Genomic DNA, 14545 nt, shown 5'->3' with positions numbered 1-14545 from the left:
ATGAAACTTTACAAAACACTGTACTGTAATTTTCCATAAATTATTCCCTATGTGCTTTGAAGAAAACTAATCACAACACTTCTGTTTTTCTAGATTAAATATGTTTCAGTCTCATCCAGCGGAAAGTTTCACTTTCTTTCCTAATCATCTGACTTTGGTTTGCCGTTTATATAATGGGCCTTCATGGTCACGGCCCGGTTTAGCCTGTCCTGGGGTGTTTGCAGGCGTGGCTGGCAGTTTGTTCCCGTTTCAGGAGTACCGTTTAAAGACATGCCAGGACCGCGGCACACAAGACGGCAGCGTGCTTCACATCTCACACTTAGCGTACGATGATTAACCTGCATATTCTTATGCAATGTTTTGTAAACTCCTGTGAAGATTTCCTGATTCCTTCAGATTACTGCAGGTAAGTGACTTAACTCTTAAACTGACTAGATATTATGAAGACCCTGCTTCTAAATAAATAAGGGATTGGGGTTATTGTGTATCACACCAAAGTTTCTGAGTGAATAAAAAGGTATTGTGTTTCAGATAAGTCAGCAGTTTTGTGTAAACAATTTCAATTATGATTAATTTAATTCTTTCTAGTTTATTTATGACTAAAACCACACAGGGATTCTAGTTATTTATCTGGGTTTTTCAGGGAAATATTTGGGTGAAAATTTATATATTCAACTTAGATGTACAAAACAGATGCAATATTGCATTACTGACTATAGTAACAGTCTGCACTTTATAAACTTATTTTAAATCTCGACCATGCTCTATGAAATTTAAGCTTTATTCATGAGATACATGTTTTATTATGTTTATTAAGTATTTTTTTAGAAATGCATATTTGAAAACCAGAATCTTGAACGTGAAGCTTTCTCTAATAGTCAGTCATTTCATTCCATTTTTCTTGGCTGAGGTTTGCTGGGAATCGGCCTTCTGACCCTCAGTTTCAGGACAGCATCTGATTGAGGCCCATTTGTCATTAGTATCTGCCTCGATTCCCTCTGCCTGTTTCACTCTCTGTTCTGGCTGTGAGTTTCCCGTCTTTGCTGAAGAGTACCTTCTTCATTTCATGATGGACACCCCGTAGGGCTTCTTTTGTTCCTCTTTTCTTTCTATAGCCCTATCCGGATGGGATCAGTTTTACCGAGAGAGGTTCGGTATTTAATCTGAAAAGTGATTTGTCTGGTCGATTCGGACAGGATAAGAAACGCGTGAAATTTCTGCCAGAGACTGCGGAGATTAAATGAATCATCTCTGCTGATGTTAATGTCAGTTATCATGGCTAGGAAACAAATGACTACTGAATTTTCATTTTCGTGTGACCTATCCCTTTAACATAACTACGCAAACACAATAAAAAAGAAGTTCTTCCTCCCAGCCATAGAGCAGCTTACAAACTGGTGTAGACCTACTCAGAAGGGCTGTGCTGCTCTGCACCTACAGAAAACCTTGACGCAGAAGAGGCTGCAGGTGTAGGTTGCCCGATGTTTATGTGGAAAACTCAGTATCCATTCGAATGGATAAAAATGCTGTTTCCACCTTACGTAAAACTGGCATGTCTTTATAGATACAACCTTATTACCCAGATGACGATTTGGACTGTACTACTGGGGGCAAAATAAAGGGGAGGGGGGATAAGTAGGATGATTTCAAGGGCCCTTGAGTGAAAGGGGCCCTCAAAATTTTTTTACATAATTGGATTGATCTGGGTTGGTGGCGCAAAATCCCTAGCAGCCCCCCTGTGGACTATGATTACCATAAGAGGTTTGTGTTAGATGAAATACAGAAAGTAATTTGCTCTTGAATTTTTACTTTGGAGGCTTGCAATAATTACAGACATGGCAGATTTAGACTGGGTTTAATTTAAGGACCTCGTTGGTGACTGCTTCAATAACGTTACTTCCCCAGGTGAAACTAATCGCATCCGAATGGGGCTTTTGTTGACTTCCACCATTTCACCTAAGCAACTTCTAAAAACATCAGTAAATGTTGGCTTCCCTTTTAGATGCTGAGGCGGGTTATTGCTGAATAGGCTCTAGTCACCATCCTAAGTCTCGTGCATCACTGATCAACATATAAAGATACATTTCATTAGGACTGATATAGATCAGTGTTTCCCAACCCAGTCCTCGGAGAACCCCGGACAGTCCACGTTTTTGCTTCTTCTCAGATCCCAGTGGACCTGTACCAGGTATTCAGTGTTCCTGAATGGCTGGGAGCTGGGAGGGAGCAAAAACGTGGACTGTCCGGAGTTATCTGAGGACTGTGTTGAGAAACATATATCAGTATTAGAAATTATTCTACATGTTTGTCCAAATTGTACTTTTAGCAGTATGTGAACAGTACTTCTTTGGCTCAAAGCTGAATACACCTGGCAATAGTCAATTAAATTCATTTTAAATAAATGGCTGGTTTGACTGAGTCAAGTTAATTTGTGATTAGTAGGTATGTTTCTGCAAGAATAAAAAGTAAATATTGAGTACATACCTGAAAGCTAATGATTTTTACACTGTTCATCCTGTACAATATCTGATATATGCATATTTTTGCTTTCTTCTTATAGGGCATAAGATAAATGTTTTTCTTCACGCATAAAGACATGAATTTCCTGTCCAGCATATGAACAGCCCTGCTTTTATTACTCTGGTACAACCTGGAATTGCATCAGATTAGTGGCTGAAGGACTGCGAAGTTATAATAAATCAAGCAAACATCCTTCAAGACAACAATAGATTTCAGGCCGGTGTCCAGAAGTAATGAACTCGCATGAATTTCTAGTAACTGGAACAGATTTTGTAGGCTGTAAATGGAAATGTTAACGTTTCAAACCATTTAGTCTAAGTGGACTCTGATCGTCAGGAATCTAACAGCCAGCTGGCCTTGCACAAAGAAATTGTCGGGGGTTGTTTCGAAGTTCTTACCATGGCTGAATGGACCTTTCTGAATGTGCTCTTTGACTCCCTGCAGGCCCAGTCCCCATTCCTGGGACGCTTTTGGGTTCTGCTCATGCTGGTGCTTCGCATGTTGATACTGGGCACCGTAGCCAGCGATATGTTTGCCGACGAGCAGGCCGAGTTCACCTGCAACACCCTGCAGCCGGGCTGCAAACAGGTGTGCTACGATGAGGCATTCCCAATCTCCATGTTCCGCTTCTGGGTTTTCCAAATCGTGCTCATCTCCACACCATCACTGATCTTCCTTATGTATGCCACTCACTACAAAAACAAGAAGACGGGGACGCAGAAGCAGGACGGTACCACCAGCTTTAAGGAGGACGTCCACTTGCAGCATCTCTATATTGTCAACGTAGCCTTCCGCCTTTTCGCTGAAGTGGCCTTGTTGTTCTGTCAGTGGTGCTGGTATGGCTTTGAGGTAGAGGCCAAGTTTCCCTGCAGTCGCATTCCCTGCCCTTACACTGTGGACTGTTACACCTCCAGACCGAAGGAGAAGACACTTTTCCTCCGTTTTTACTTCGCCGTTGGCATCTTATCAACTGCATCAAACTTTGCTGAGTTGCTGCTTATGTCTTATAAGTGGATACATGACTGCTGCAAGTCTTTACAGCCCAGTGACAGCGCAGAGAGCCTGCAGGGCCTGGACAGTAAGGAGGCTTCCAAACAAGAGACAGTGAAGATGTTGCTCTCCAAAAAATCCCAGTGTGGCACCACACGCAAAGTGAAGCCGACGTACATCAAAGGCCAGAAGTGCTCCCAGCGTAAGTGTGCCTCGGCAAACCACACAGATCTCACAGCTGTGAGAGGATCCAGAGCACTGCCTGGTGTCTGCCTTTGTAGCCCAGTCTGGGACCCACACATGCGGCATGCAGCTGCAGCACCAAAGACGACGGCCACCGGTCACAATTCAACACTCGTATTTTGGTCAGCAGCAGACACAAACCCCTGCCCATAAATCTGCAAGGTGGGGGAAGGGGGGTGACTGATTACACCACCTTACAGAACCCATACTTCTTTTTAAACTGCCCCCCTTAGTAGTGCCATGTTAAACAGAATCTCCCATCTGACTCTCAAGGCTGTAGCTATCAACCATTTTGTTTAGTGCAGCACACAATCCTGTTTCTTTTTCCCTTGCTTTTGACACCATTTCTGCTATTTACCTCTCTCTCACTCCCCATCACTCTAGATGAACCTGGGACTGAGTGAGGACGCCAGCAGCCCCCCCCCAGCCAGCAGCCCCCCGCCCCCCAGCCGCCCAGGGACCCCTGCACCGCCTCCTCAGAGCTCTTCTGCAACGCACTTCACCCTCCTTCCCAGGCACTTTCTAGCTGCTCCTCGTCTCACCCTGGTTACCTTTGATGCTTGTGTGCATTTATGCTCCCAGCCTGGTAGAGAATGTAGAGAGATTGCAATGAATGGAAATCAATGGAAATCTCTTATAATTAATATATATTACTAATACTGTCTGTTGGACTGTTGATTCCATTTCTTGGTCGGTGAAGTGCAAAAATTATATATAAAAAAAAAACCATTCTGAACAATGAACTCAGCTGGTTTTTAAGATTTCAGCAAAGTCTGCTGTATAAACATCGCCATGTCTTTGGTCAAGTGGGATTTCTTACTACAGATATTGTCAAAGGAAAAATTTAAGGTGCTAGTCACATTAGTAATGCAAAATTTGCCAATATGCGAATGAAATACATGATATGAATTCAGCCAAACTCACTGGATGTCTCCTTTACTGGTTATAACAACTGAATTCACATTTATTGCAGTGATTTAAAAACCTTATATTAAGAGAGTCCAAGCTCTGACACCATGACCATCAGCAGGAAGGTGGTCTGAAGATGGATGGATGCATATTATGGCAATAAAAGATTTCAAATTAAATAAGGAACGGATGCATTATGTGCTGGTACAGTGGTTAGCAGTGTAGCCTCCCACCTCTGGGACCAGGGTTCAAGTCTCTGCTCTGATTCTACCTGTGTGGAGTTTGCGTGTTCTACCCATGTTGTTGTGGGGTTTCCTCTGGGTCCTGCAGTTTCTCCAGACAGTATAAAAACATGCTAAGGTGAATTGGAGTTATCAAATTGTCCATAGCTGTAAGCGGTGTGGCATCTGAATTTGTTTATTTCACGTATTTATTTTCTTCTTTGTCCAAATAGGTTTTGTTATGCAGGCACATTGACAGACACATTGACTTTTGTTGGTTTGTAAACCGTTTCTAAATGTGTTTGCAGTTTTAATAATAAACTATTTAAAAAGAAATTCCATTTTTCCTGCTGTACCCGAAATTGCACTAAACCGTGAACTTAAAACCGAGGTTTGTACTAAACCATGGATTTTGTGTAACTGTTACACCCCTAGTAGGCAGAAGGTTGTTATTCATAAATGACAGTTTGCCTAAATAGGTTTTCATCAGGAAAACTGTGAAATTGGTTATTTGGAATGTACTGGAGGCTTCTTTGACTGACACATCAAAACTGTTTAACTTTAAATTTATGGAACTTGTATTTGAGTAAAACAACTTTGTTTCCCATGACAGTTGTAAGGAGAGAAAGAGATAATTAAAACCAACTGAGTTCACCCCGGGAAAATGGGAGTGAGGAGCGATTTCTAGAAACCCCAGATATTACTCTGTTTCCTGGAATTAAGGAACTGCGTCTTGTGATCTGAGACAGGAATCAGCAAATCTGGAGACTCCGCCTCCACAAACAAGCATTTGTCTTTTTTATTCTCGATCACGTAGCTGAGTTGCACAGTCTGTGGTTTGCCCTCTATTTCTTTGCTTAATCCAAACATTTATTTTAGCTCCTTTAGCTTACATAAATTTTTCATTTATTATTATTCTTATTACTGAGGTTCTGCATTTAAGAGAAGCCCCGGGAAGTTAAGCTCACCCAGGCAGATCCGAGGATGCTGAGCGTGCTCTTCAGCTCCCTGCAGGCCAGAGCTCCATCTCAGGGCCGTTTCTGGGTGATGCTCCCGAGCAGCGTGGTCAGCAGGATATTTGAGGGCGAGAAGTTTACCTGTTGCACCAGCCAGCCGGGTTGCACTGAAGTACGTCAAGATGCGATGCTCCTCTTCTCATCGTACCGCTTTTGGGTTTGCCAAATCATACTCATCCTCACGCCATCGCTGCTGTTCTTCATCTACATGGCACACCGGAAAAAGGACACCGCTGCACACGACGATGGGGAGAACCGCCGCCCGCACTGGATTTACATCATCAGCGTGGTCTTCCGGATCATAATTGAAGCGCCTTTTGTGATTGGACAGTGGTGGCTGTACGGCTTCAAGGTCGAAGCTTCATACACATGCCGACACAGACCCTGTCACAGTTATGCCAGTTGCTTTATCGCCGGGTCCAAGGAGAAAACAACTTTCCTTTGCTTTTTCTTCGCTGTTGGCATCCTGTCAGTCATCTCCAGCCTTGCTGAGTTACTGCAGGTGATCAGATACGTTCACTGATGGTACCCAGAACCTGCACAGTCATGCTGAAGAGGAAGCTTCCAAACAACAGGCTATTAAATGTTTGGCCTCCAAAAAAAGTGACAGTAACAGCACACATAAAGTGAGAGTATCAGTACACATAAAGGGGGTGTAGCTGCACATATAAAGTGAGAGTAATAGCACACATAAAGTGAGAGTAACAGCACACATAAAGTGAGCTGCATGTGCAGCAGAAGCTCCAGCACAAGCTTTCACATCTCCTGATGCAGGAGTCTCAAGAAATCACTGATGGTGGAAGGGAAACAAGGACTTATGCAAATAGGTCAGCATTTTTGATGGGGAATAGTGAATTTGTCAGCTCTAAATATCTTGTAAAGGTTTGTTTCCTCTCTTTATTAACTGTCAGAAAAAATAGGACCAAATTCACTAATGAGTTACATTGAGTTATTTTCTCTTTATATTTTCATTACAACTATGCTCAACATATTGGCTAGTGAAGTAAATCAGATACAGAGATGTTACTATACCATAGTATGCTTGCACATTAATCTAGATTGCATTTTGACATTATGTTAAGTAATATAATATCCTTAATAACTATATACTTGTACTAAGAAAAAATGGCATATTCTGTAAGAATTTTTTTTTCCAAAATAAATTTTATAAATGTGCTTCTTTGTGATTTTTTTTAAACAAATATCAAATTTTAGTCAGAAACTTGCGTCTAGAACACACTAACTAATAAAGTGTACGTGATTGGGTATCTGGCACTATATGTTGAAGTCATGTGGATTGATCATGTGATCCAATGACTCTCCTCGCTATTGGTTTATCATCAGAAGTAGACATAACCAATTAGCAGTTTTATGAAGATCATACCTTTACAGTCCCCATTTCTGTCCTTTGTACATGTCCTTTGTAAATATTTTACAGTCAGATACAATGAAATGTCAAAATAAACACCAAGAGAATGTCTCATAATAGGGATTAGAGACCCATGAGCTTCACTGTACCTTGGCATAGATCCTACAATCTACTGAAGTGATGCAACAGCATTCCTTTGTGAAAAATTCCAGTCTTCGATTTTTTTAATGTGGGGGCTCAGTGTTTAGCACTGTTGCCTCACACCTCCTGGGCTGGGGGTTGTAGTGTAACATCTGCTCTGTGTATGGAGCTTGCATGTCTACCCTGTGTTACATGGGTACTCCTTTACTCCTCTGGGTACCCTGGCTTTCTCATACAGTCCAAACACACGCAGGTAGGCTGACTGATGTCTAAGTTGCCTGGAGTGAGTGACTGTGTAGGAGTATCTCATCCAGGGTGTACCCCTGCCTTGTGCTCTTTACTGCCTGGGACAGGCAACAGGCCCCATGACCCGGGGGCAGGATAAGGGTCATTCCACATCCAATGACCCAGAAGGTCCCAGGTCACCCTCTCAGATTCCCCTGAAAAAAAATCACAGAAGCTCTTATACCAAACTTACGGAGAAATCCCAAATATCAGATCTGTATCTCTAATAGTTACAACTACAGCACTTTGAAATTTTAATTCATTTTATATATCTTGCCGAATGTGCCTTTCATGTCCTCCTTTGACAATGTGAGTAGATAACCATTATTTCCATTCCATTCCATTTTTACCATGTATTTCTATATATCTGAAGATGATCTAAAAAATTTGGGCTGGGGCTCATGTCAGCCCTGCGGCACTGGGGTCGCACGTGGGCTGGGCCGTGCTCATGTCAGCCCTGCGGCACTGGGGTCGCACGTGGGCTGGGCCGTGCTCACGTCAGCCCTGCGGCACTGGGGTCGCACGTGGGCTGGGCCGTGCTCACGTCAGCCCTGCGGCACTGGGGTCGCACGTGGTCTGGGCCGTGCTCACGTCAGCCCTGCGGCACTGGGGTCGCACGTGGGCTGGGCCGCCTCTCAGCTTGGTACATACCAACCAATCGCAGATTTTTTAAAAAATTGTTGTAAAGAAAAAGAATGCAAGCCAGAATTTGTTTTTAAGATCGACTTTTGACCTCTTACACCCAAACCCCCAGGTCTTACGAAGAATTTTGTGGCTACACTACATCTTACAGCTGGAGACAGGCCCTTCTATGTCCCTGAAGTCAGGGAAAACACTGACGGTTTCAGAAAGTGTCAGTTCCTCATTTGCCAGATTACTGACTATTCTCTATCATTCCAACCTTTGGGGCAGGTGTGAGACCTCAGCTGACTCCAAATTGAAAAAACAAATCATCACTGCCCGATGAAAACTGCGGTTGTCCACTTTGTTTCATTTTGACTTTCTACTATAGATGGATCTTAACATTGCTAGCTAGCTAACTAACATCATTGTTGATTGTAAATATAAAACAAGATTAGTTTCTATCTTGTTGGCACAGACCTATTGGCCTCACTTACAACAATCCACATAAGTCCATTTGAAATATTAAACCGTACACTGACAGCTGTGTAGAAATAGGTTTCTCTGTGTGGTGCTAACTGTGTCCTATTTCCTTGTTTTAGGGTCATTTTGTAAAATAGTTTCAGGGAAAATGTGTTTTTTCATGCTCCTGAAACAGTGGCGTCTCTGGCACAGAAAGCCTGGTGAGGCGCAATAAACTGTAACACGCACAGTATTTGCTCAGTGAATCCTAATAGAAATGCACGTCATCGATTAAATCGCAATGCATTAATGTAACAGGGCCAGGAGTAAGCAGGAGACGGAGATATGGGCGACATTATCAATGACAACATCTGAGCTAATGCGTCGAATTACAAATCCAAACTTATTAAGCAGTAAATGATCACTGTTATAACACATCCAACGATTTAAAAGTGTCTGGGGCATCTGCTACGGTAATTTCGTCAGACGCCGACATGCTTACGTCAGCTGATTTACAGTGCCTTCGCTAGACCGCTTTTCACTCCGACGAGATATCTCATGTTGTAATATCGCGAGATCTCGTTACACCCCTATTTTAAACAATTTTGTATTAATGCAGAATAAACTCATTAGTGACGTTCACTGCATGGAAAGATGCACGACGATCTTTCAGCTGGGAAAACTTTTAATCTCAATTTTTTTTGCTCTACTGGCAAGCTGATAAATCAAACTTTTAATAATTTGTCCACTTGCGTAATTTTATTGATATAATATATATTAATATTATGTATATTATTATAATGTTGACTACCTATTGGTTGAAAATATCTATGACAATGTATTGCCATACGTCAAATCGATTAGCGTTACATTTTTGGCTTCTATCAGCCATCGTGATCGTGCCCCAGCGCTCATTATTAGAAGCGCGTTGAACAGTAACGTACAATTTTCAGCTGCTTACTTGCTTAAGCAAACGCTGACGGGCCGGCTACATGCGCATTAAAGGAATCATGACTTTGATGCAATAGATATAGCAAGATATTTGGAATGCATGCTAGTGTTACCATTGTCATATGTAATAAACGCACAACAGTATTCGTTAGTTGCGAAGAAAAATATATATTGCTGAACTGAATTACTGATCATGTCGTACACTGCTCAACAGCGACATCTGGTGGGGCCTGACCCCACCTGCCCCTAATATACAAACGCCAATGTTTTGAAATAATGTAGTTTTTGGAGATACGTGTATTTCATTGGACAGCATCGAAATATGATGGGTTTCTTTTTTTTTTACATTATTTCCCCACTCTCACGTTCAGTAGTTTATAGGGCTTGGTGGTCTATATTACACTGTATAGAAATGCCTTCAGCAGAACTTCACCATCCATAGCAGCCCAATGAGTTTAAAAACAGTCAGAAAAGTCAGGTATTTCATATTTGTGTCTGGTACTGTTCTCCAGGCTGGTGGTAAGGCTGTTCTCCAGGCTGGTGGTGAGGCTGTTCTCCAGGCTGGTGGTGAGGCTGTTCTCCAGGCTGGTGGTAAGGCTGTTCTCCAGGCTGGTGGTAAGGCTGTTCTCCAGGCTGGTGGTGAGGCTGTTCTGGCATTGTAGGCAATCTTAGCTGTCATTTGGGAGATGGGCGTCATCCCAACTGACTGGAAAACGGGACTTATTGTCGCTATCTGGAAAGGGAAGGGTGATCACCTGGATTGTGGCAACTATAGGGGGATAACACTGCTTTCAGTGCCGGGGAAGGTCCTTGTAGGGTCACCCTTAACAGGATCCGTGATCACTTGCTCGCCCATCAGCAGCCGGAGCAGTCTGGTTTAACACCTAAGAAGTCTCCATCAACCGCATCCTGGCACTGAGGGTTCTCATAGAGCACAAGCATGAATATCGGCAGAGGTTATTTGCAGCCTTTGTCAATTTTCATAAAGCATTTGACTCAGTTGATCGATTTGCCCTGTGGGACATCCTGAGACTTCAGGATCCCCCCGAAGCTGTTGGACGTCATGGCCGGCCTGTACACTGGTACTGTGAGTGCTGTGCAGAGTGGAGGCAGAACCTCCGCGTTCTTCCCAGTTGATTCTGGGGTTCGCCAGGGGTGCGTTCTTGCTCCTACTCTGTTCAGTGCTTGCATGGACTGGGTGTTGGGCAGGGTTGTGGGGTCCAGCAGTTGTGGGGCATCTGTTGGTGAAGAAAGATTTACTGATCTTGACTTTGCCGATGATGCTGTGAATTTCGTGGAGTCAATGGAGGCTCTGATCAGGGCTTTTGAGAGACTGAGTGAGGAGTCTGAGTGTCTGGGGTTATGAGTGTCCTGGACAAAGACCAAGACCCAGGCCTATAATGACTTCTTAGACACAGCCATCAGTAGTGTGTCTGTCTGTCTGTGGGGAGAATGTTGACCTCGTCGAGAGACTCACTTACCTTGGCAGTGACATTCATGTCTCTGGTGACATTTCCTATGAAGTCAGCAGATGGATTGGGAGAGCATGGGGGGTCATGAGGTCGCTGGAAAGGGGTGTGTGGCACTCCTGATATCTTTGCAAGGGGACAAAGGTCCAGGTCTTTAGAGTCCTGGTGCTCCCTGTCTTGCTGTAAGGCTGTGAGACATGGACACTATCCAGTGAGCTGGAATGAAGACTGGACTCCTTCGGTACTGTGTCTCTTCGGAGAATCCTTGGGTACCGCTGGTTTGACTTTGTGTCGAATGAGCAGTTGCTAGAGGAGTCCTGAATGAGGCACATTACCTGCATTGTGAGGGAGCCTCAGTTATGGCATTACGGCCATGTGGCACGTTTCCCTGACGATGATCCGGCTCGCAGGATCCTCATTGCTGAGGACCCGAGCAGCTGGACCAGGCCGAGGGGACGCCTACGTAACGCCTGGCTGTGGCAGATAGACAGTCATTTCCGGAGGGTGGGACTGGACCGCGTGTCTGCTTGGGGGGTCGCTGGGCAGGATTCAGAAGAGTTTCGTCATGTGGTGGGTGCGGCAATGTGCTGCATGCTCCCCCCCCCACCTGACCTGACCTGACCTGGCAAGGATCCCATCACCACCAGTAATAGCACGGTTGATTATAAAAGACGGTAAAAACCATCCTACACTAATTATCTTCATTGTAATCTTATGTTAACGATAAAGTCATATATAAAAATATAGAATAAATACATTTTCTGAGCTGCTGTACCAGGTAGCCACTCAGGGAAGCACTAGCAGTAAACAATGATAAAGCCATATACAAAAACAGAAGAAACACGTAAATATGAGAAATAACAAATTCACCAAGCTGCTGTACCAGGTAACTGCTCAGGGCAGCACTGGCAGTAAACAAAAAGCTGCCAGTATCAACAAAAGTCAGTGAAAGACAGCTGCGTGTTTTCCCTGAGGTTTTGGGAAATCGCTTTAAGCAGATTCCTTGCTTTACCTACCCTGACAAAAGTATTCATTGTGGGGTTAGTCATCACTTACATGCATTCATGGCTTTTCTACAATGCTGAGTAAAACTTAATGGAACAGGTCTGAATACAGAGATTTGTGTAGCAACTATTCATAAGTAAAGATTTGAATTACTGTACAGTGTAGTTTAGCCATTCAGTTTTCTGTCGAGTTACAAATCATCTGAGAATAAATGCCTTATTTTCCATTTGCACACATGCATTGAAAGTCTTCTCATTACCTACCTCATCTTGGTCGCCATAGCTTGGGGGTCACAGCACATGGTCAGTAAACATACAGCACCCCAACATGCAGCTGGGGCTTAAGGGTTGTTCTCAGGGGCCCACAGACATGTGACTATTCTGCTGAAGGGCCCACAGACATGTGACTCTTCTGCTCAGGGGCCCACAGACATGTAACTCTTCCGCCGAGACTGGGGCTCAAACTGGCCATTTTCTGCTCCCAGGCACAAAGACAGCCCAATGCACCACTCACTCTTATTCACTGAGCCATAAATTGTCATCATAATCAAAGAATTGTTCTGGAACAAATCAAACAGGCTGAGAGACAAACTCTTTTCGGCTTTATTAGGATTTAAATCTGTGCTCAAACATCTAATGTTTACAAGGGGTCCTATAAAGTGAGAGCATGGCCACAGCGATTGAGTTTTTCATTTTGCGCTTCACTGGATCCTTATAGAACGCGTGTGAATCTTAACTGCATTTAATGTTTGGATTTTGTTTGTCTCAGGAAGTGCAAAATATCTGGAATATGCTAATATCAATATGAAAATACTGACAGAAAAATTCTAGGTCATTTTAAAGCTCTTACTAAAGGTAAGTGCTGAAGTACAAACCCTGCTTAGCATGCAGTGAACATCCTCCGACTGTGTTTCACCATCACTGCACTCACTTCACAACACAAAGTGTCTCGCTTTTTTCAGGAAGGGGCACCCAAGAGCTTGAGGGGATTACGTGTTTTTGGTAGTTTAGAGCCTCGGTCTGCCTTGGGGGGGGATAAGCCTTGGGTTTGGTTGATATCCATATAAGCACTTCCTGAAAATGTTGAGTAAGCCACTGATCGTTTTCTCTTGGAAACCACTCCACTCTCACTGTTTGCTGTAAGAGTGTGATGCCATTTTCTGAAAAGTGGCGTACATTTGCACTCTGAACTTGTAATATGAAGAGTAGAATGAGGCCAGAGTTTCACATGTAAGACGTCTACAGGTTTAAACACTTTGTTTCTCCATAGTTAACATAAATTAAAAGATCATTAGGATCAGTTGTTTGACCAAATTAAATCTGACTCGCTTCAGTCTGGGGCGGCACCAAGCTCACAGGTACTACTGGTACAAGTCCTGGATGCTGGTTGATGTGCATCAGTTCAAAAAGTGTTACTTAGCCAATTCTATTCCTCAGGGGCTCCACAGTTAGAACTTCATTGTCTGAATGGAGTCTGTCATGAATCTTCCTAACAGGGATCAATGCTTGAATTGTGCAGAAGGTCAAAAGGACCTCCAGGGATGTGCAGGCCTCTCCTGCCTGTGTTTATGGAGCCTCGTTCGGTCGAGTCTGACATGATAGTGGTCATGTTGGACTGCATGGGTGCTTTGCTGTGTCACAAGCTGGAGCTCTCTCCATCAATGAAGGAACCACAAGCTCCAGTTAAAAACTAGGAAACTTTACGGTCAGATCATCCAACCATGAACTAAAATCCACCTGGGTGATGCAGCTCTACCATGATTTGTAACGTGTACATCAGAATGGGTGAAGAAGAAGAGAAGAAAATAGACTTGATCCAAGTTAATGAGACCTAAACTCAGTAGTTAATGCTCATAAACCTACAAATATCAGGGAGTTGATGTAGCCAAAATACATGCACAGCTGTGTGATGTCATCACTAAGCACAGGAAGCCTTTGGACGCTGCTGTTGCTGGTAACCAATCAGTAGCCAGTTATAGAGCATAAAGGGGTGGCGGCTGTCTCAGGCAGAACACTGGCTGCTGCAGGGACCATCCTTACTAAATAAGCAGCATCACTACGCTTCTCTTATTTACTCTCTCATGTTCCATCAACTAATGTTAAGTTTTTCCTGATGAACAATCCTGATGAATGTCCAGAACATACAAGTATACATAAATCAGTGAGTAGGTTATATTTTCAGCTCCTGATGCATTTTGTGAGTGTGGGGGGGGGGGAATAACGCCTGATTTTATAAGTGTACATGCCACTTCTGATGATGCGATGCCTGAAACGGCATCTATTTAAAAACCTAATTAAATCAAATCTTATATATTCCATCTATTAGTTTTTTCATTATTACATA

At 43.3% G+C, this 14545-nt stretch overlaps 1 protein-coding gene across 1 annotated transcript; it reads left to right on the top strand.

The window, feature by feature from the left end:
• The first annotated feature begins 306 nt into the window (after positions 1-306).
• LOC111848673 (gap junction delta-3 protein-like) lies at positions 307-4310 on the top strand. Its single transcript, XM_072712790.1, has 3 exons — positions 307-406; positions 2561-3750; positions 4269-4310. The coding sequence occupies exons 2-3, from the start codon at positions 2920-2922 to the stop codon at positions 4308-4310; spliced, it is 873 nt and encodes a 290-aa protein (XP_072568891.1). The 5' UTR covers positions 307-406; positions 2561-2919.
• The last annotated feature ends 10235 nt before the right edge of the window (positions 4311-14545 follow it).

Source organism: Paramormyrops kingsleyae, chromosome 5, assembly GCF_048594095.1.
Source record: "Paramormyrops kingsleyae isolate MSU_618 chromosome 5, PKINGS_0.4, whole genome shotgun sequence".
NCBI classification, from domain to species: domain Eukaryota; kingdom Metazoa; phylum Chordata; class Actinopteri; order Osteoglossiformes; family Mormyridae; genus Paramormyrops; species Paramormyrops kingsleyae.
The sequence above is the reverse complement of the archived record's forward strand: the minus strand, read 5'-3'. Positions and strand labels throughout refer to the sequence as shown.